This window comes from Cryptomeria japonica, chromosome 10 (assembly GCF_030272615.1).
Source record: "Cryptomeria japonica chromosome 10, Sugi_1.0, whole genome shotgun sequence".
Lineage (NCBI taxonomy): Eukaryota > Viridiplantae > Streptophyta > Pinopsida > Cupressales > Cupressaceae > Cryptomeria > Cryptomeria japonica.
Genome location: NC_081414.1, coordinates 345,536,685 through 345,559,962, shown reverse-complemented (window position 1 = coordinate 345,559,962; position 23,278 = coordinate 345,536,685). Strand labels below are relative to the sequence as shown.

At 35.3% G+C, this 23,278-nt stretch overlaps 1 protein-coding gene across 2 annotated transcripts; it reads left to right on the top strand.

Moving 5' to 3' along the window:
- Positions 1-3,839: 3,839 nt before the first annotated feature.
- Positions 3,840-6,817, top strand: LOC131050909 (uncharacterized). 2 transcript variants are annotated; one of them, XM_057985223.2, is made up of 5 exons: positions 3,840-4,582; positions 4,839-5,084; positions 5,186-5,384; positions 5,590-5,859; positions 5,959-6,817. In XM_057985223.2, the coding sequence occupies exons 2-5, from the start codon at positions 4,892-4,894 to the stop codon at positions 6,674-6,676; spliced, it is 1,380 nt and encodes a 459-aa protein (XP_057841206.2). In that variant the 5' UTR covers positions 3,840-4,582; positions 4,839-4,891; the 3' UTR covers positions 6,677-6,817. The 2 variants fall into 2 exon arrangements, with proteins under 2 accessions (XP_057841206.2, XP_059069495.1); XM_059213512.1 differs by having other exon boundaries at positions 3,840-5,084.
- Positions 6,818-23,278: the final 16,461 nt, after the last annotated feature.

Below are 23,278 nucleotides of genomic sequence, written 5' to 3'. Positions count from 1 at the left end.
ACCTAGAAAACAAACCCTAAAAAGCAAAAAAGCAGGGGTCCCCATTTGCAATGGGGCGATGTGTGAATACGTCACAACACGTGGTACATTTGATAATCCACATATATCATGGATTTGACTTTTTAGAATTACATATTGTTTATAGCCCCTTTAAGTATCACTTGAAAGATTGGATGAATTAAGAGACTTGTATTGATTATTGCATGGCTAGATTGAGGGAACCATTCTTTAATCTTATGGAGATTGAGTTGAGAGAGAAATCGTTTGCAATCATGTAGTGTTACAGAATTGTGTTAACATAATCAATTTATAAATGATGAGTGTGAATATTGTATGGTCTAGAAGTATGTTAACACAAGAGTATGAAGTTGCATAGTAGATTAAATGAAATAGGGACTAGAATATCATTACTATTAAAGTCATTGAGTGTGATCTTGATATGATGACAATTTGGCAAATATTTTATTTCCTTCATCATAAGGATGGATTAGGTATTAATCATGCTTAGGCAGCTTTGTAGCTAAAGTGCTGAATATTTAAAGGTCAAAGGTTTATCATGTGGCCTTGATAATAGGATGATGTCTTGTATTAGTGTAATACTTGGTAGCATTATTGTAGTGGAACCTTATCGAGAGCCTTGTCAAGGCTTTTCCACTAATTTGTTTCATTGAAATGGTCATTGACTAGACTATATAAAGACATGTAATTTATTAATTCCATATCCTTAGTTGCAATCAAGAATGCCTAGCAACATCTTATCTAGGTATGTTTAAATAGATACTAAGGAATCTCAACCTTATAAGGTTGTTTTTAAGGGTAATGATTATTCTTGTAAGATAGCCCAAATAAAACTAGCATGGCCCTACCTTAGAATATAACTTTTGGACATGATAATTATGATTACCATAATGTAGCTTCAACCACTAATGCCTAGTGTCTTAACCTAGTAATTTAGGTGGAATAATGAGTTTGGATTCTAGGTTGATAAAACCAACCTTTGGAAACTAAAATTGGTTTATGAATAATAACAAAGGGAGTTTGAGTCGAATCCTCAATATCCAAAAAGGTAAATGTTGTAGTATGGGTTCGTAAAGTGTGAACCTGTTATGATTCTCCAACTGTTATTACATGTTATTAATTAACAAAATCTTGGTTGTGGTGATGTGTGCTTAGGCATCCCTTGAGAGAAACCTTTTTAGGAGTACTACATTTGACTTTGATCCGTTTGGAAGCGAGAACGTAGGCAGTCCTTGGGTGAAGGATGCCCATGTGACTTCAAGTCCATAGGGGTAGGGTCTAGGGGGAAATAACGCTAAGGTTCGGAGTTGTTCCTAACGTTTTGACCTTACCGCCCTAGCAGACTACAAATTAGGCTGATTAGGCATTAAAAGATTATGAAAGATTTAAGAAAATTAAATAAGCATAATATTATGTAATGTGCCATCAGATAGCAAGTTCAAGGAAGTGACCATGGGTTGACTTCCATACATTCGGTAATGGCTCAAGGGTACATGATGAGAGGAGGCCATCTTGTGTTTGTTCTTTACAATTGTATCATGTGTTTGTGAAGTTAAACCTAGAGTTATAGGCTCCTCAACTACTTGATTGTGATGTACTTATCTATTTGTCTAGTATTGTGAATCTTGATGTGTAAGACCCACACAAGGGTGAACCGCTGGGATATTTATGTAGAGACAGGCAATCATTGGATCATGCCAATGATCGATGTCTGGGCTACTGCAAGGGATTAGTCGGCAACCACCTGGTTCACGGAGGTGATGTTGTCTGGACTACCCTAGACATGATATGGTAACAGTTAGCAGGTCGAGTCATTGGACTATGCCGTGCCAATGGCGGAGGCCTAGAGCTACTGTTGTATTGTTGGATCAATCAACACTCACCAGGTTCATGGAGGTGAAGGGTTGCTAGGGGGTATCGAAGATTTGATACGGTAACGGTTGGACGTGTAGTTACCTCACCATGCAGGTAGCGGTAACTGGAGCTAACTGTTGTATCAAGTGGGTTCACTGGTAGTCACCTAGCATGGGGGTGATCGATGCCAAGTGTAAGCCGAGATTGTAAAGAAGATAATTGACAATATCTCTAAGGTCTCTATGAGGTACATGTTGGAAGCTACTTCTTCCTGGTTGGATAGACATCGTTAGTGGCCTATAGGCGATTGAAGTCGGAATCTAGCGAGCTAGGTTGGTTCACTACTTGTGGAAATCCTTGGGATTGAAGACGAACCCGCGGTGTAGTATGGGATGCACTGAATCCTCTTCCCTATTGTTTGATGGTATTTTTGACCTTGTTGGGTTGAGGATGGACCCACGGTGTAGTATGGGATTCACCGGATCCTCTACCTAAATCTAATGGTGCAAATGACCAGGGAGAAGAATGGGACCCATGGTGTAGTGCACAGTGCACTGACATTCCTTCTCTATCTAGGATGCACTATGGATAGGAGATAGTTAGCCATTGAGGATGAGCCAATCATGTTGTCTCTGCAATGCATATAGGAGCAAGTTGCTATTAGATGTGGTGTTTGTACTTGAGTCAATCACTATTAACTTGTGATGCATGAATATGAAACAGTCACTTATCTGTGAAGCTTGTAAATGAGCCAATCACTTATATCTTGTGATGTCTATGTATGAGACAATCACCATCATATGTAATGCTTGTATTAGCAAATCACTAATCTCTATGCGATGTATGTGTGAGCTACTCATTAGGTATGTTATGTATGTTGGAGCTAGCCATCATGTGAACTTGTAATGTCTAGGAAATATTTCCTTGTGTATATGTGATTGTGAAAATCATCGTGTAGGAGATGTGAAATGACCCTAGAGTGTGTATATGTCCACATTGAACGCCAACTATCAGGTACTCTTGGATATGGAACCGACACTTGATGGCAATGTGTATCTCTCCTTGCAATGAGGCTAAGTTAATAGGTTCGCTAAAGTAATTGCTAGAATTAGAGTGCGATCAAAATCTCATCATGACGAGAGAGTAGTATCCTGGGTGCGAATTGAGAGCCTCTAACTTTCCACAAGAGGATAATTAGGCTGGGTCATTAGGCATGAATCTTCAAGGCTAATGTTTGGGTCAATGAATGACCCTGATCATGGAAGGCTAATACTTCAATCGTAAGTATATTAATATATTGTGTCAATGAGTTGTTGTCACTATGGTGATTGGAAGAATATTAAAATCAATATTTCTAATCGAGATAAAATATGCTTGGTTGATTAAGTTGATTATCAATGTTAAAAAAAAAAATCGTGGTGGCCTAAGGGTGGATCTTACAACAACTATTGGATTATGAAAATATTTCCTTTAGGCGTAGAAGATATTTTTCAATTGAGTGGCACACTTCCATTGGCACTAAAGGCTTGTTGTAGAGTAGGCAAGTATATTGCCATATTGGAAACCCACTTGGTGATTTGGTGTTGATGCTTATCACTTTGTTATCACCCCTACTAAGTTGCTATTGAAGTAGCCTCCCCATGATCTTTTAGATAGGTTACCCCTTTCAAATATCCCAATTCTCCTAATTTGAATGGATACTCTAGTGTTTCTTATAATATGGCTCAATTTGAGTATGAGGATTTTTAGAGCACAAATCATCAAGAACAAGATATGATTACGAGATTATGATGAGTTTGAAAGCAAAGCCAAATTCAAAGATGGAAGCATTAATAGGGCAAAGTGGAGGGCCCAAGGAGTGATGTGAAGCATATGATATTTTTTAGTCTAAATTATAAATATTATCTATATTCTATTGAAGATTGAATTAAAATTTAAAACAAAAAAATCATCCCAAAAGACAGTAAACATCATATGCCTATAAGACCATCTAACACGAATAATTTTAAAAAAAGCTTATTTATAATTTGTAAATGTTCAACAATGATAAAAACAATGAAAAATTTAGCAAGAAATTGTAAAAGCTCATTTACTCCCTCGAATAAGAAATGCCATGTTTAGATTTTCCATTATTAACTTTTCCTTTAGTTATTCTATTAAAAATATTATTTTAATATTATACAAAGTCCTTTACATATATGAGTTTTTGAGTAAAGTCTATTTGATTCCACCTTTCTTACATTTTGAAAAAGAAATATCAACATGAATTTATACTATGGAACAACAACACAATCTTATAAATAATATAAAATTTTCCATTAAAAAAGAGGCCACCCAAATTTGATTCCACCATTCCTGTGTTCTTGAAAGGAGGCTAGGTCCCCACATTTGATTCCTTCCACACAATAAACCAGCCAGGCCTTCCATCCATTAATTGTCCTCCATGGACGTAAACAAGAAAACCCATTCACATCAAATAAAGAGCAGGTAAGGCAAGCAAAGTTTAAAAGGAGATTCTGTGGACAGACCAAGCAACCTCAGATGAGCTGCTTATTCTTTACAGTCACAGGAGGGCAATAAAATCTTAATTAATTTCAAGTCTAATGTTAAAATGATCTGCATGGCAGCCAAAGCGAGAGTATGTCGATAGTGGGCTTTACATAGTGCGCGAACTTTACCTTCTCACAATTCAAGCAAGATAGGTTCACCAGTTTAGTTAATTGGACTTTCACTTTATTAGAGTTATAATAAATTTATATTAATAATATTATTGAAGTTGTTGGGAATGAGATGTTAATCCAACAGTTTCTAATTTTTTTCAATTTGTTTTAAATATATGAACTATAATGGTGATTTTTAGTTTAATATTCTTGAAATTAAGATGGTATTTTTGAAAAAATTGAGAACGCTTTTCTTTTGAAGAATTTATTAGGATTTCAGCTTTCTCTTCTTGACATTGTCTTCAGTTTTGACGGGATCTAGTCGCTTGGGTCTTTTCGGCCTCTCCCTTTATTTATAAATGGATTCAAGGTTAAATGATCAAGATATTTGGGCCTCAGTTAGAATACTTGGTTTGGACAGAAGGATTAAGCACTATTCAATCTTACAGCAAATTTTATTAGTGGGGGAAGGCGATTTTTCGTTTTCTTTAACTTTGGCTAATACATTTGGTTGTGCAGACAATATGGTTGCCACCTCCCTTGACAGCAGAGGTCTAAAATCTTCTCACAAAGTTTTCTTTGTTTAGCTTTGTTTTCTTATTTTATTTTTGTAGTATTTTGCTTCTGTACTTATAGGTTTGCAAAACATGCAGAGAAGATCATAAGTTCATATGAGTCAGGCCAAAATAACCTTCAGAATTTGGAGAAGCTTGGAGCAATGATATTGCATGATGTTGATGCAACAACAATGAATAAGCTTCAAATTATCAAGAAAAGAAGGTTTGATAGAATTATCTTCAATTTCCCTCATGCTGGTTTCTTTGGGAACGAAAAAGATAACAGAGTTATCAAGTAAGTTTTTTAAAAGAGATTCCAATTAATGTATTCTGTAAGATTTAGGAAACGATTATCCAGTTCTTAAAATGCACCAATGTATAAATTATCCTCAGATACCATAACTTATGATTGATACATTTTAAAAACTGGATAACCGTTTTCCAATATGTAACCACTTATAAATGTTTTATAATTGACCTGAACTCTGTTTGTTGGACAGAAAGCATCGCCATTTGTTAAACGTGTTCTTCAAAAATGGAATGACCATGCTTAACAAAATGGGAGAAATCCATGTTACCCACAAAGAACAAGATCCTTATGACAAGTGGAAACTGGTGGAAGAAGCAGAAAAATGTGGGTTGCTTTTAAAAGAATCAGTGAAGTTTGACAAAGCAGATTACCCTGGCTACACTAATAGAAGAGGAGCTGGATCTAGAATTGGTGAGACTTTCTTCTTGGGAGAGTGTAGGACTTACATGTTCATTTTAAGGTAAATTTATTGCCTGGTCAAGCTCAGTACTTTCTTCTTTTGGTTTTTAAGCTTGCACTAATGTATTTTTCACTTATACATGAATATATCTTTTGGCAGTTCCAGCTGTAATGACCAAATACATTCTGCTCAACCCAAAATTTCTTTGCAAGGTCATCTACAGATCCTTAAAGCAGCTATTTTGGAGCTTGAATCTGAAAGGCGAAATAGAAAGACAGCTGAAGCTGCAAAAGCAAAATTGGAGTCTTCATGTAATGAGTTGAGGACAGTTGCAGATGAAGCTTTTAAGGAAAGAGATAAATTTAGGAGGACAAAAGATAAAGCTTTAAGGAAAAAGAAAAAAATAATCAAACAATTAGATGAAGAATTAGATGAAGCTTTAAGCTTGGAAGAGGATGCAGCTATGCAAAGAGATGAGAGTATTCGGATGCTTGAATTTGAAAGGAAAGCTAAAATTGATGCTGAAGCTGCAAAAGCAAATTTGGAGTTTTCGTATAATAAGTTGCAGACAGTTGTAGATAAAACATTGAAGGAAAGAGATGAATTTAAGAGGCAAAGAGATGAAGCTTTGCGAGAAAGGAAACATATTACTGAACAATTAGCTGAAAGTTTGAGATTGAAAGAAGAATTTGAAAGGAAAAGAGATATTGCCCTCCACCAAAAGTATCAACCTTGGAGAGAGAAGGAAAATATTTCCGAACAGTTAGCTGAAGCTTTGAGATTCAAAGATGTAGTTAAGGAGAGAGCTGACGTAAAGAAGTATTTCTTTGTTTTGTTATTTTTGTCTATTTTAATATATTTTTGTATATTCATGTGATTTTAAAGCATTCATTTAAAATGTAAAGCTCTTTTTGACGTGTCTATTAATATTCACACATACATTACATTTGAGTAAAAGAATTTTATATTTGATTATTTGTGGATACTTTTGATTAAAGCTATGAATCAATTAAAGATGGGTTTTTGAAAGGGTCCAAATCTTTGTACACAAAACTATCACAAATTTGTCATATAATCATATTGTGAATAGGTGAATTTTATGCATCGGTGAAGAAGGTTACTACGTATCATTTTTTTTACATAAAAATATTTTCCTAGACAAAATATTGCATATTGTACATTAGCTTTCATTTTTATTCTATTATTGTTCTAGATTCTATGTACACTACTTTGATTGTAAAAATTTATGAAGCTTCTTTTTTCTATAAGAGTTAAATAAAAAAGTCAAAAAAAGGTATTTGAAACTGCATTAGTATTAATTGGAACTCAATAAAATCAACTAAGGAGACAAAGAGATGTTCTCTTTATCAAAAAGTACATTGTAGAGAAAAAGAAAAGATTGACAAGTAATTATAATAGTGGAGGCAACTAATAGAAAAAAACGATTTTGAGGGGACACAATGACATTATGATATTGCTATCAGGATTCAACTTTGTAGTTTTTTAGTCATACTCATTGACCCATGTTTCATGAGTAGTGGTTCACAAGAACCCATCTCTCATGAGAGTGAATGGTCCACTTAGCAGTCATTGCATCTAGGTAAAACTCATAGAAGTGAAGCATTGGGCCTTTCTGAGAGGTCACCCATCCCAGTACTACTCCAACTCAAGTATGTTTAACTGCAAATTTTCCTCCAAGGTTAAACCCAAATAGCTTGCAACCCATATGCAAAATCTTCAGTAAGTGTTGTGCCTTGTGAACCATTCATTATAGAGCCCCTTTAGCTCATCAATTGATAAGTACGAGATATTTTTCACAAGAAGTCAAATTATGAGAGTGCTATTAGCATTCAACTGTGTAGTTTTCAAGTCAAATTCATTGACCCATGTTTCATGAGCAGTGGTTCACAAGAACCCATCTCTTATTGCCCTCATTAGCTTCAATTTGTACTCTTATCCCTCTCCAAACCCTCAACTCTTGCTTGTAATTGCCTTTAAAATGAACAATTCTTGTGTTTTTCTTTTCTTATACTCTCACATTTACTCTACCTAAATGGGTTTTGGGTTTTGACTTGGTTCTCAAAACCTTGTTGAAGTTCGACAAAGGTTTCTGTTGGTGTAATTAATTCATTTTATTTATCTCTAGGATATAATTACACTTTACTTAAGCATACTTAGGGAATTGCATAGGATTAGTTGGAGCATTTCCATTTTAGGTGGACTTGTCGTTTCTTAGGATGCATAGTTACTTGTGTTGGGTGGTTGAGTTCTAATGAACTTACCTACCCTTGCATCTCATTAGGCCACATCATTAGCCTTGCCTTTATAAGTAGGCTTATGTATATTGTATGTTGATTAATCTATTTTCATCTTGATGAGAATATAGTTTGTTCTTGTCTATTTTGTTCTCTCTTGCTTTTGTGCTATTCATTGGCCTCTAGATCTTGGGTTGGTAGTCAATTCTTACATGGTATCAGAGCTAACAGGGTGACATTGTGTAGTCTCGTTGGAGAGATCTTGGTGCATTTGAAGGTTCATATATTGTTAGATATGGGGAGAAGTGTTTTTTTGGAGCGTCCTATTCCAAATCCAAGCTCACCATTGCGTCCGAGAGGCCATTTCCATAAATTTGCCTATATTGGGTAAAAGTTGATTTCAAGGCAAAATGTTTTTAGTAGGCCAAGTCGTGCGGTCTGACCTACCATCGACGATATATATATATATATATATATATATATATTTTTTTTTTTTCATTCTACATATTTTGATTTATTTATATTAGACTTTTTTATATGAAAAAGTTTGTTTGAAAATAAATAAAAAACAACAATTTTTTTGTGTGGAATTTTTTTTTTGGCAGGGTCATACCCTATGTAGATCACAAGGCTGTACCCTGCCTCGTGGTTCGACCTCCTGCCGACATTCCTTCCCACCGTTGACAACCTCTCACCCACTGGCTTCCCTCCATCGCAATGCTCCTCTATCACCTCCCGCATTCCTTTTGATAACAAAAACAACAACGGCTCCTCACATTGCTCTACCCTCTGACAGCTCTGGCATCACTCCACCCTATGACGCCACCTCAGACATGCAAGAACATCTTATTTACCCACGCGGGCTCCTCCTGCCATGCATCTAACACATGTCCTCCATGTAGTGCTAGGTCATGTAACACAAACAAATTAGGCCACATCACATGACACAATTTCATTCGTCGACTGCCACATAGTCACCATGCCACATAGGCACTGTACTGCATAGTCAGCAGTAAACATAGTGAATCCATATGCCACATCATTGCCTAATAGGCACCCAATCAACAATACACGTCAGCTGTTTGTATGATCCAATCAACCTACCACGCCAACTGTCCGTATAGTGTAGTCATCATGCCATATTGCCACGTAGCCTACCACATCATCCTCCATACTTCCATGTAGCTTGCCACATCATCCTCAGTATTGCCACATGTCAAAGTAGTACATTGGCATGCTAGCTTCCGTACACTGCCACGCCATCTGTCTGTACAATATAAACAATGCATGTAGGCAGGGGGATTTTTGTGAGGGTCAAGCGATCATAAAATTTAAGCCCATAAATTGCTGACATTAGCATTGCATCAACACTTTTTGAAAAATTTTAGACCCCTCTCCGTTGAGCGTTTTGATTTTGCAGTCCAACTTTGAAGGCTCATATCTTGGTCATTTTGAGGCCTTTTTAGTGTTTTTATTTTTATTTTTTTATTTTTAATTTTTTTAATTTTGATTTTTTTTCCAATTTGGGCTAATTTTTCATGTACTTCACTGTGGTATGGTTAGTTTCTGATTTTGGTGGATATATATTTTTATAAATCTTAGTTTTTCTTAGCTATACCTATCCAATCCTCATTTCTGCAACTTCCCGAGCTTTGCTCAGGTTCATATGACCTCCTTTATAGGTGCTATTTTTTTGAAAGTGCATAATTTTTCATCTACTTTTTTGTGGTAATATTAATTTTTCATCATTGTAAGTAAGAATGTCACTTTCAGAAGTTGGTATTTTTTGGCCTATTTTGGCACATGTAATGCTTAGATCTTAGTTAAGGTCTTTTGCATCATTGATTTGAGTCTACTATAGCCTATTTAAGGTAGTTGTAATCATTGAAATTAGAAGTCCACTTTGCCTTTGTTTGCAAGTGGCCCATTGTACACTCACTAAGTATAAAGTGCCAAATCATCTTTTTTTTTTGAGAGGGGCGGGGGTGTCTTGTGTGATTGTGCCTCTCTCTATTTTGTGCTATTTCATTTTTCAGTTATGGGTTCTCTTAAATTTCCACTTCTAACTCCACATAACTATGCATGATGGAAAATTAAAGCTTAGAGAAAGTTAATGGAAAAATGACTAATTCATTACATAAATGTAACAATGGTAGCACCAATGGATCCTAAAGCTAATCCAAGTGCTCAAATGGAATGACTCACTAAAATTTTTATGGCTTTTCGAACATTGAGAAAGTATGTATTAGATGACCTTATTTTTTGCATTGATAAATGTGATACAATTAAAGAGGCTTGGGACATATTTGGTAAATTTTAGGTCAAGTAGATGAAATTAGGGGCTACAAGCTTGACAATGATCTCATAATGTTGGATCCCAAGGATTTTGATACAATCCAAGACTATGTCACTAAAGCAACTAAGCTATGAGCAAAACTCAAGGATTGTGGCATTGATAAGAAGGATGCACAGTTGGTTTACAATTTGTTGGACAAAATTCCATCAAAGTATGCAACCTTTGTCTCTAGCTTCCAAACCCACCAGTTGACTTCGGAAAGTTCTTTCAATACACCATCATTTGATGCATTCACAAGAGTGTTGGTGCTTGAGCAAGAAAAGTTGATCAACATGCGGATTCCCAAGTCTTAAAAGTCCAAAGATTTGGTGGCTAATCAAGGGAATCAAAGGAATCAAGGATAAGGTAAAAGCCAAAAGCAGTCTAAGCCAAAGCCACAACAAGATAGAGCACAATCATTCTCTCCATAAGAAGGATATAATTAATCTTATTCCAAGAAGGGAAATTCAAACAAGAAGGAGAAGCCAACTTGTTCATATTGCAAGAAAGTTGGTCATGATGAGCATCATTGCCACTCTAATAAAATTGATGATTTGAAAAACATCATCAAGAAGAATAACATCAATTTTCCATCTGCCTACAAGAGGAAAGATTAATCTCCTTCTACTTCCTCACAGTCAAAAGGAAAAGGGCAAGCATTTGTGGCAACAACAGGTTCTTCATAGCAATGGATACTTGACTCGGGTGCTTCTCATCACATAGGTTCTACAAGGGAGCAATTTTCTTCATTGGAGCCATCCAAGGCACCTCACATTTTCATAGGAGACGATACACAAGCGGAAGTTGAAAGGAAAGGTTCGGTCGACATGGATGATGGAACAATTGAGAATGTTCTCTATGTTCTTAACTTGAGCATCAACCTTATTTCAACCTACCAAATCACTCACTTTGGAAATGGAAAGGAATTTGAGTTTTTATCTGATTTAGTTGGGGTCAAAGAACTTGAAAATGATGCCTTGGTAGCAATGGGACAAGCCAATCAAAACACTCAGATTTATTCATTCTCCCACCTTGTGCCTTGATCTCCTATCGCCTTGCTCTCTCATTCCAATTCAGAAAGTAAGCTATGGCATGAGCAGTTCAGACATCTCAATTACCACTGTCTTCAATATCTAAGCTCCAAGGACATGGTCACAAGTATCCCTTAAATTATCTTTCTAGATGATGCATGTTCAAGCTGTTCCATAGATAAACATCCCAAAGAGAAGTTTGACAAAGGGAATTTCTGGAAAACTTTGGAAGTTCTTAAATTGGTTCACAGTGACGTAACAGGTCATTTCTAGTGCCATCATTTAGCAAAGACTTCTATGTCCTCACCTTCATTGATGACTACTCCCACTTCACTTGGGTCTACTTTCTTGTTCACAAGAGAAGTGTTTACATATTTCTAGCCTTCAAGGCTCATGTTGAGAAGCAAATAGGGAAGCAAGTCAAGATTCTTCACATAGACAATGGAAGGGAATATGTGAACAATAGACTTAAGGAATTTTTCACTCTTGAGGGGATTGATCTTCAACACTAAGTTACCTACACTCCACTGTTGGCAATATTGCATTATAATAGACAATGAAAGATTGTTGACATTTCAATAAGGATATTGAGAAGATTGTTGATGATTATGGACATAATTGATTAAAGATGTTTTACTATTTTGATATTATTATTTTGTCATTGATGTCAAGAAATTGATTTTCTAATTCAGTATGATGTTGCCATATCTTGAGAAGTATGATATGAAGATTATAAAGAAGTCGGTAAAGATACAAGAAATAATATGATGAATAAGGAGATAAGTTATTCAATGGGCAACTCTACCGAGTTAGACAATGATGAGATCTTGATGTTTTAGATTGTTTTAACATCATACATATGTTGTAAAATGTAAAGGTTAATACTATACTATGTTATCAAGCAAAGAACCTAGTCGGTAAACCCTAAGGTTATCGCTATCGGTTAATGAAGGCAGAATGTCTACCGAGTGAAGTTTAGTATTCACCGAGTTGTAACCGAGCTATAACAAAATGCATTAAATGTTTACATGTGATATTTAATGAATGATGCTAATGAGCTGGAGTAGATCAGTGATTGGTAAGCCATGGAAGTAAGTTTGTTAATGAATCTAAGGCAATGGAAATTCGGCAAGAAGATCTATAGCTCAGATTGAACCGCATTACCCTAACACAAGTTCCAAGGTGAATATGCAAGTTCCAAGGCGGGGTAAAACATTTTTAGATCGAAAGATACATTGAACCTAGACAAGATTGAAGATTTGATGGCTATGATTGATCATCGGAAATGTGATCAATGAGATTAAGCGGTTAGAAGATTGTTTATAAATAGGAAACTGTTGATAAACAATGCATGCGAGCAAGTGTATGCATAGGGATGCTACATAGTGATTACCAAGCACAGAAGCTTGAAGACCTGTTAGAATAACAGAGTATTGATGCCCAACAGATAGACAAGATTAGTTCTATGTCTAGATTGTATTGAACAAATAGGAATTTGCTTTAGCATTTTAGATGTGAAGTTGCAGATAGATTTTTATTACTATTATTTTGTGAAAGTGACAAAAAATCTCTTAACCGAGTGGACTTAACAGTCTTATATGTAAATCCTCTAGCAAGGTGACATTCTGATTGAGTGTTTGAAATCCTTTGACAAGGTCACTTCTAAAAAAGTGAAGATCCTAACAGATCTGAGGGAAATCCCTTAACCAAGTCACATCTAGCAATGTGTTTGTAATCTTTAACAGGATTTGCTTTTAACCGAGCATACTCTAGAAGAGTATATTTCTTAGTGGGTCCGAAATTTCACAGTGGTTTTTCCCTATTTGGGTTTCCACGTTAAATCTGGTGTTATGAGGTTTATATTGTTCATATGCTTTTGAGTTTGCATGTTTGACAGTTTTTGGTTATATGACTGATATATGTGTTACCGAGGTTGAATCTGATGTTTTTATGGATGATTAAGTTTGTATGATTCACCACCCCCCCTCTCATCTTGTTGGCTATTGGATCTGTACTTATATTAAGTATCAGAACTATCACTCCACAACAAAATGGTGTTGCGAAAAGGAAGAATAGAAACCTCAAGGAGATGGCTAGCTGCATGATTTGTGCTCATTCTCTTGGTCCAATTTTTGGGCAAAAGTTATTAGGTGTGCCACACACATCCAAAATTAGGTTCCCCATAAGGCTCTGAAGGGTATGACTCCTTTTGAGGCTTGGTGTGGTAGAAAACCAATTGTGAGACACTTTAGAGTCTTTGGTTGTCTATCATGGGCATGCATACCTCCACAAAAGAGAAAGACATTGGAACCTTAGAGTAGGCCTTGCATATTTGTTGGATATCCTGAGGGTGTTAAGGCATATAGACTTTTGGATCCAGAGATGCATGAGCTATTCATTGAGATGAGTGTTCACTTTGAGGAAAGATCTCCTAGCTTGGTCTCTCATCCTTTTGATCCTTCCTTGATAGTGGAAAGTGATGATAGTGAATCAGATGATGATTCCACCTCAACTCCGACTTGCAGGGTCACACCTCCGCAGGGTCCACTTGAACTTGAGGAAACTCATTCTTTGTCTCCTACAAGACCTTGTTGGGCTTGACAAACTCTTGAGTCAACATTTACCCTTGTTGGCGACCCTTTAGACACTAGAAGGACTAGATCACAACATCAACATCTTTCACATGCTTACATTGCTTCAGCTTCTGACCCACAATCCTTTTAGGAAGTATCAGGAGTTCGTGAGTGGGACTTAGCAATGGAGGAAGAGTATATTTCCTTGATGAGGAACAACACATTGGATTTAGTCCCTCTCACTAAGTGAAGAAACATGGTTCGATGTAAGTGAATATATTAGACTAAGTTTGTACCAGATAAAAGTGTGGACAAGTACAAATCTTGGCTTATAGCAAAAGGTTTCTCACGTGTTCCTGGTGTTGATTATACAAAGACCTTTGCCCCTGTAGCTAAGATGAATGCCATTCTCTTGACACTTTCTATTGCTGCAACTCATGGTTGGGCTGTACATCATATGGATGTGAAGAGTGCAATATTTCTTAATGGGGATCTAGAAGAGGAGATTTGCATGGAGCATACATAGGGATTCATTGAGGATTCTTCTTTGGTTTTCAGATTGAGGAAGTCTATATGGCCTCAAGCAGGCCCCTAGGGCTTGGTATGCTAAGATGGATTACTTTCTTCTCTCCAAAGGATTCACCAGGTGTCATTCAGACCTGAATATCTATATTTTGCAACATGAAGACTCTCATTTTCTACTTGTGCTTTATGTTGATGATTTGATCATTATAGGGAGTACCTCATCTATCATTGGAAATGTTAAATATGCCTTGCATGAGAGATTTTCTATGTCTGACTTGGGCCTTTTGCACTACTTTCTGAGGATTGAGATATCACAGTCTTCTTCTAGGATCACTCTTTCTCAACATAAGTATGCTCTTTCTCTTCTAGCATGGTTCCACATGGTTGATAATAAGCTTGTGTGAACTCCCTTTCTTTCAGGAGTCAATCTTGAGACCAAGTCTTGCACTCCACTTGTTGATGCCACATTGTATCATTAGCTTGTTGGGAGTCTCATCTACTTGACTCACACACACCCAAATATTTCTTTTGCGGTTCTCACGGTTTCATGCTTTACGTAGGAGCCACTTGAGCTTCATTGGAAAGCTGCCAAACACATCTTGCACTACATATAGGGTACACATCACTTTGGGATTCATTATGTAGTAGTAACAAGACTTACGTTGGTTGGTTACAAAAACTCCAATTGGGCCAATGATCTTGATGATTGTAAGTCCACTTCAGGCTACAACTTTCATCTTGGTTTCGACCCCATTTGTTGGTAAGGTAAGAAGAAGTACACTATTTCTTTTTCTTCGACTAAGGCCGAGTATCAAGGGGTTGCTAGTGCAACTACTGAGGCTATTTGGCTTCAAAATATTCTATCAGAGTTTGGTTTCACCACTCCACGACCTACAGTCCTTCATTGTGATAATCGGAGTGCCTTTCAGATCTTGAAGAACCCGGTTCACCATCAGAGGACCAAACACATCGAGATCCATACGCACTACACTAGGGAGCTGATACAGGAGCAGGTCATTGATTTGCAATATTGTCCTACAACAAAGCAGGTTGCAAACATCTTCACCAAACCCTTCAATGAGAGTAAGTTTCATCAGTTGTGAACTCTCTTGGGGGTGCGAGATATTTGATCAAGGGGGGTCAGTTGACTTGTCTATTCTCTCTTATGGGGGAGACTTTTTCCTCACTAGAGGTTTTGTCCTTCGCATTCTTCTTTGATAATTCTTTTGTGTGTTCATCTCTCTTTTGAGGGGGAGTTTTTTCCCATTGGGTTTTCTCCATTTCTCCATTTGTCAGATATTACATTGCATTTGTATATGGGTACCTATCATGCCCTAGTAGTCAGGACTGATCTTGCATTATTATCTTGAGTTTACATTCCCCTAAGTTGCACTTAAGGGGGGTTGTTGGTGTAATTGATTCATTTTATTTTTCTCTAAGATATAATTAAACTTTACTTAAGATTACTTAGGGAATTACATAGGATTAGTTGGAGCATTTCCACAATAAGTGGACTTGTCCTTTCCTAGGATGCATAGTTACTTGTGTCAGATGGTTGAGTTCTAATCACCTCTTACCTACCCTTGCATCTCATTGGCACACATGTCATTACTGTGCACTCTCATTCCCTTTTGCCTTGCCTTTATAAGCAGACATATGTACATTGTATGTTTATCGATCTATTTGCATCTTGGTGAGAATACAATTTGTTCTTATCTATTTTGTTCTCTCTTGCTTTTGTGCTATTCATTGGCCTCTAGATCTTGGGTTGCTAGTAAATTCTTATAGTTGCAAAACATATATCTTTATCCACCTTGTCTATTCCTTTGCGCTATTATCTTTTTATTCCTTTACTCTTGGCAAACTCTTAAAATCTTTCAAAGTTTGGAGTCACATGTTAGCCACTAATAAGGTTGTGGAAACCTTGTTGGCTTCTGAAAAAGTTGTCAAAACTCATTGAATCTATGCTTTTGAGCACTTTTCCATTCTTCTTTTTCTTTACTTCCTTTCTTCTTCTATCTCCTTTGTTATGATATCTTCGAGTTTACGGTTTTGTGTTGAAGCCTGACAAGGTTGTGGAAACCTTGTCGGCTCTCAACATGGGTTTTAAAACCAAATGCTCATTGCCTATGGGGAAGAGTTGCATATTCTTGAAACTTGATTTGAGAAAGAACACGTCGGGGAGTGACTGAATTGTGAAAACCTTGACATTGCGCAAAAAGGTTTTGAAAACTTTCTTCAAGGCCAACACTTAGAAGAAACAAAGATTCTTTTGAAAATGCTCATAGTTGGAAGGATAAAGAACTCCTTGGGTCCAAGAGAGGTTGTGAAAACCTTGTCAAGCCCTAATTTTGGTTTCTAAACCAAAATTTAAGATTGATGACTAAGGAATTCAATCTTTCTAACTTTGAAAGAATGATTGCTAAAGACAAAGACTTTGTAGGGGCTAAGATGGGTAAAGAGAACCTTGTTGGAACCCAACAATGGTTTACAAACCAAGGCTGAAGTTCAATAAATTATAAAATGACCATGTTAAAGGATTTCAAAGGTCTTTTATGGAAAATTGATATCATTGAGAGACTCCCAATACTCTTAAACATTGGCTTCACCCTTAAATGGCTAAAAAGGTGGTTTTTAAAATGGGGGGCTAAAAACCAAGGAAACAATTTAGAACATCTCCATGACCAACTATAACATTGAACACTCTATCACTTCTAACTTTCTATTTGTTGAAGCTCAACCTTTGAAACTCTAGAATATGGAACTTCATATGTAGTCTTACTTTACTTCCAAATAGCAAGTCATAACACACAATTGTGACAAAATGTAGAGTCAAACATCATGACAATGCAATTGAGTGCACACACTATTTTTGAACAACAAACCTTAGAAACATATCATAGATACTTCGAGAGACCAACACATGTGTTAGACAATTAGGAACAACTAAAACTAAAGCATAATGGTAACATCAAGAGAACTATGCTTGAATCTTTCATTTTGAAACACAAATGCTCTAATATGACATGACAATAATTGCAGTCTTCTAGATGCCTTGACATCAATGACAACATTGACTGCACCTTTGACAAAGATGCCTTGACATCAATGACAATATTGACTGCAACTTTGACATTAATGACAACACTGTGCTCAACATCGATCTCCTTCATCTAGTGTTGCAATTCATAATGAATGTGTTTCTATATTTATGGTTACTTGTGATTCAATACAACAAGATATACATCATCTTGTAGATATAGTTTCTTGGGATGAGTACTTGAGAGATTACACATTTTTTTGTAGTCCCACATTTCAGATTTGAGAGACCCCCTTGATTGCATACATCTTTTCTTTGATGGAGATGTTTCTTCTTTATTTGTTGAGAGAGAACACGCACATCCTCTTATTCATTCTCCACATGATCATTCACTAATTTGACACGAGAGTCTTTGTCTTCAAAGAAGAAATTTGAGCTTTTGGATCTTGTTCTACATACACCTCCACTAGATTTTGAACTATCATTTTCATTAGTGTGCCCTATAACACTTGATTTAGAAGTGAAAAATCTTAACATTGACATGCGAACACTTGAGCAATTTTCAAAGACTTCATACATCTTGATATTTCTTCCCTCTTTTTTCTTTTAGGAATGAGAAGACTTCATTCATATGTGTTTGGTTTTATTTCTTCCTAATGGGAGGAACATTGTTCAATAACCATGAACCAACTTCTACATTTGAACCATAATGGGTACCTATTCAAAGTCGGCACGTGTTTAGGCTCGATGTTTCATTCCTAAATTTGGTTCCTTGTTCTTGCCAAAAGAATTCAAGTTTGACACTTCTATTGAAAATGAACCCATTAGCTTGCACTTACCTTTTCATATAATAGGAAAATCAATTTCTCAACAATACCAATTTATCTAGCAACTTGAATAGGGTAGATAGAATTTTTAGATTTCAAGATGACACTTTCTTTTAGTTTGGGCTCACACAATACCATATCTAGGCTCACTTGTCATCCTAAACTTGTTCGTAATGTTTCAACAAATCCTTATCTCATTCCTTCTACCCTTTAGATCATATTCCTAAAGTCTACATAGATGAGGAAACAATAGACTGCAAAGAATACCCATAGGATCATGGACTCATTTGTGAAATTTGAAAGACTATGGCCTAAGCTGAGTGATCCATATGCCTTGCTCATAGAGTAATGGAAATAATTTGTGGATGAAGAGATAAACATGTACCCTTGTGTTAGGGGTCTTTATCCTTGAGTTTTGGTTCCCTTGAAGATAAGGAGGCTATGTTAAAAGTAGTTCATTGGAATTTCTAGGGTGATTATTTTTACTTTAAATGATGGTTCCCAACCTTATCCTCAATAAATTATTTCTCATTTGCCTTTTTTGTGGATATGCTTACCTTACTTGTCTCTATAATTTTTGAAAGTAAAGGGACATAGGACTATAGGAAATGGACTTGGGAGGTACCATTGTATTTTATGAAGACAACCTGCTAATCGTTCTAGTTGTACATGAATAGGCTTAGGGAATCACAAAAAAAGATAAAGAAAAATGAAAGAAATAAAGTATGATTGCATAGCATGGGACTCTTTACTATTGATAATTGTATTAGACAAATACTTTTTTCTGGCTTCCCGATTTTCCTTGTTTTAACATGTTGAGCATCTTTTGGTTTCTACATTTCAGCCCATGAATGCAGATATTTGATTCCTCTTCTTTCATGATATTGTGAATCAAAGTCAATCTTTTTCCCATTAGAGATATGGCACTGCCCCATATGGGTGGATATTGTTCCGCTATTCACGCTACTATGGTTTAACCTTCTAAATGTGTTGTTGGACCTGCAACTGTAACAGTGACCAGGGCTTGACCTAATTTTCTAGAAAATGAGGTAGATGTTTAGATTTAGGGTTTTAGGTTTTAGGTTTAGATTATCCGATTGGATAGGGTAATTTTTAGCAAAAGGGAAACAAATAAATCTGATTATGTTTGAAATGCACATAAGATGAAGCTAAGTGATTGTTCACCTATAAACTAATTTCCTCCTCCTGCACGTGCGAATTAACTCTTCAGTCACCACTATTTGTGAATATCCTCTCTTGCGCGTGCCAATGGTCTTTTGCTTTGCCTTGCAGGAATGAAGTTTTTCGAAGTCTTTTGCTTTGCAGAGTAATTTAAAATTGAAATTGACCTATGAGATATTATAATTATATGTAAAAATAAAATTTACCTATGGGATATGTAAAATTAAAATTGACCTACGGGATATTAAACATTTTTATATGAAATTATAAGTAAACATTGCCAAGGTATGGGATATTAAAATTAAAATTAAAATTATATGGGATAATATAATTATATGTAAAAATTAAAATTGACCTATGGGATATTAAACATTTTTATATCAAATTATAAGTAAACATTGCTAAGGTATGGGATATTATATGAGATATTATACATTTCTATATGTAATTATTTATAAAATTCAAAATTGGGGGTCACTAATGGAGTAGAAGAACTAGGAAAGTATATGTACTAAACTATGAAATTCACTATTTAATAGGAGGGTGAAAAGTATGTAAAGTGTTTTAGTGTGTATGCCACGAAACACGTGCAAAGGGTAAACATGGGTAGTGTTGGTGTTCCCAACTAATTGTTTGATTATCTCTATAAAGTAGTTATCTTCAATTATAAGACTCTCAGATTAGTTGTCAATGAAAATGAGACAGTGGCTTGTTCTCCTTTGTACTTTAGGCTTTGCTAGACGTAGGGGGTATCCCTTACTTCAATATCTAAAATATCAATCTCTACACATTGAGATATTGATTAGAGAATAATGTTCCCCCATTTGTAATAAGGATTGACACGATCCTACCTAATATCAGTTAAATTCTTAATATTTATCTTATTCAACACCTTGAGAACATGGAAAAATTTGAACACAAAAATAAAAAGTAAAATATTTGTTTTTTGATTTTAGGATTTTAGAATCTATGTTTTGAATAAGAAGGTATCCTCTTAATGGTGTCTATCTAAGACAATAGAGTCAAACCCTACATGCAAGTGTCATTTTATGACAACAAAACATCATACTTCGAGAATTGATAACAATAATAAATATATATTACATCAATATGTCCAATAAAGGGTATTATCTGCAATACTTCTTAATGATCCTTTAATGCAACACACATTCCCTAAGGTATTATCTAGAATAGATCATGCAAATATCATAGACTTGAAAAAATACCAAGATTGGAAAACATCATCTCCTCAAATTAGATTAATAACATAGATACACAATAGTATCAAGTGCATCGTACATCATAATAAATTTTCTATAAATATCTTAGCAGGGAACACAACATGATGCAAATATTTGTAATGTAGAAGTATAAATGACTTGACATGTAAAGATAATCACAAAGTACAAGTTCTCCCACATAATTACAAACAAGTCCTCCCACATAATCACAACATTTAGATTTCACCGAAAAATATCAAAAAATCAATATCAAATAGATAATATACTAATCGCATACCTCATACATTTAGATTTCACTTTTCTATTTGTCGTCAAAATTCTGATGAACGCTAGACAAGATTTAAAAAAAAAGGAATTTGACATAAATTGCCTCGTAAGATCCGACAAAACAAAAAAAATCCCATAGTTCGTCGAAAATTTTTGTCAGAAAATGTACCCAAATGAGTTAGTGTGTCAATCATTTTACAAGTCATTAGTAGCCAACTTAGCACATTTTATGTTAGTTTGTGTGTTTTTTTATTACATTTAAATGCAATTATTAATTCATTTGAAATAATTTAAGAGTTATCAAGGAGCATGCTAGAGTTTTATTGGTAGAGAATTTATAAGATAATATTAGAAGCATTTATTAGTAAGGTATGAAAGCACATTATGCTACATTTGTTACAATATTTCTTGTTGTTTTTAGATTTTCATTTGAAATATGCACAAAGTGAATTCATTGAAAAGTCCTTGGAAACTTTCACAAGAAAATGCAGTGAACATGTAAAAAGTTGGTCCCCCCAAAAATCTATGCTTATCTTCTCCTTAATTGTACCAAAATAGAAGATCTATAATAGGATATGGCATCTACAATAAGATCATGGAAGAGAATTTTTTTAGATGTTACTTCCCTCTCTTTCTTATGTCCTCTCTTTTTGTTCTTTATATCTCACTCTATTTTTTCCTCTATCTGTTTAACCACCTCACCTTTCTCTATTGCAAACATAACAAGAGCCTATTGGTAATGGATTTTGATTATCTTCCTCATTCAAAGGTTTTCTTCTAGTTGTATTTCAATTTGTGGAAGAGTATGCATCATTAATTTCAAACTATCACTTCTTTAGTGAGACCTTTTTGTATAAACATCATTTATTAAATGGCCTACCAATTGACCTCATGTATTGCACAAATGTATATATAATTATACCATTTTTTTCTTATTTGACCTTCCTGACCTTTTCGACGTACCCATTGTACACCAAGGTGCAATTGCTAGTTTATTACACTGAAGGTGTACCCTTTATGAGATAAATGGGTTAACTTTGCAGATCAACGGTTTTAAGTGAACAAGAGACGTGCAAGAAGATTAAAAAATTTATCGTCGTTAGATCACCATTTTTTCGTGCTTGCCATTCATTCGTCGATTTTATGTTTTTATCATGTTGCTCTTTTTCCTTCTGCTATTATTTTCTGCATTTTCTCGTCCTATCTTTTTAATTACTCGCTTCTTCACCAAGCTCGTTGTCTCCCGATGTAATAAATGGCAAACTCAACAACCGTGTGTTCCTCAACACACGAACCTGACAGAGGTGGGGCTTTCAATGCATTTTTGGAAGAGTCAAAATTAATTAGTTATAATTTCTAAAAGTAATGGCGGTTCAGTTTGAAGCTATTTAATATTTGTCGTATCTCGTATCGGCCTCTCTCCGTCCTTGCCATTTGTTTTTACCCTTTTCCCCTTCTCATTTTTACCGAAAAAGAGGACTTCTACTATATCCAAATGAGACCTCTAGGGGAAAGGACCCAGTAGTTGTGCACCGTAACTTCACGCTTCTCAAAATCCTATGTGAAAATTTCAAATCACTTCGTTTTTTTTACAGCAGCTTACTTGGCAAGTCCCCTGCTTATAACTAAGGTTTCAGGGCCACATCATCAAATATGATGCCACATCAGCATGCTTTTTGCCAAGGTGTCCAAAACAACTCCCCCAAAAATGTGTGCAAAAGGGCCCCAATACTTGTGCAGCTGATGTGGCATCACATGATTGGTTACTTTTCAGAACAAATAGTATATTTAATTCAATTATTGGTACTTATCATACAACTATTGGTGCAATGTTGTATAAAAGTTGGACATTAAATTAAGTATGGGGCTATTAAATCAACAACTTCTATCACAAGAATTGGAACGCTCTCAACTACTGGGTTCTTTCCCCTATATGATTTTTATTAAGTTTATTTTTGTTCTCCATCAAGGCAATTCTGCTGCAAGAGAGAACCAAAAAAACATATTTTATCCTTTTTAAATTATATTGTGTCCCCTTTAGTATATGTGATTATAGAGTTTTCTTTTGATAAAGTAATATTTTATTAAAATTAGTTTGAAAGTAATTTTTTAATTATATAAAATAATATAGATAATAGAAAAAAAGTTAAATAGTATATTTTTTATTAATTGATTTTAAATCTGACTATGATTAAACATTATT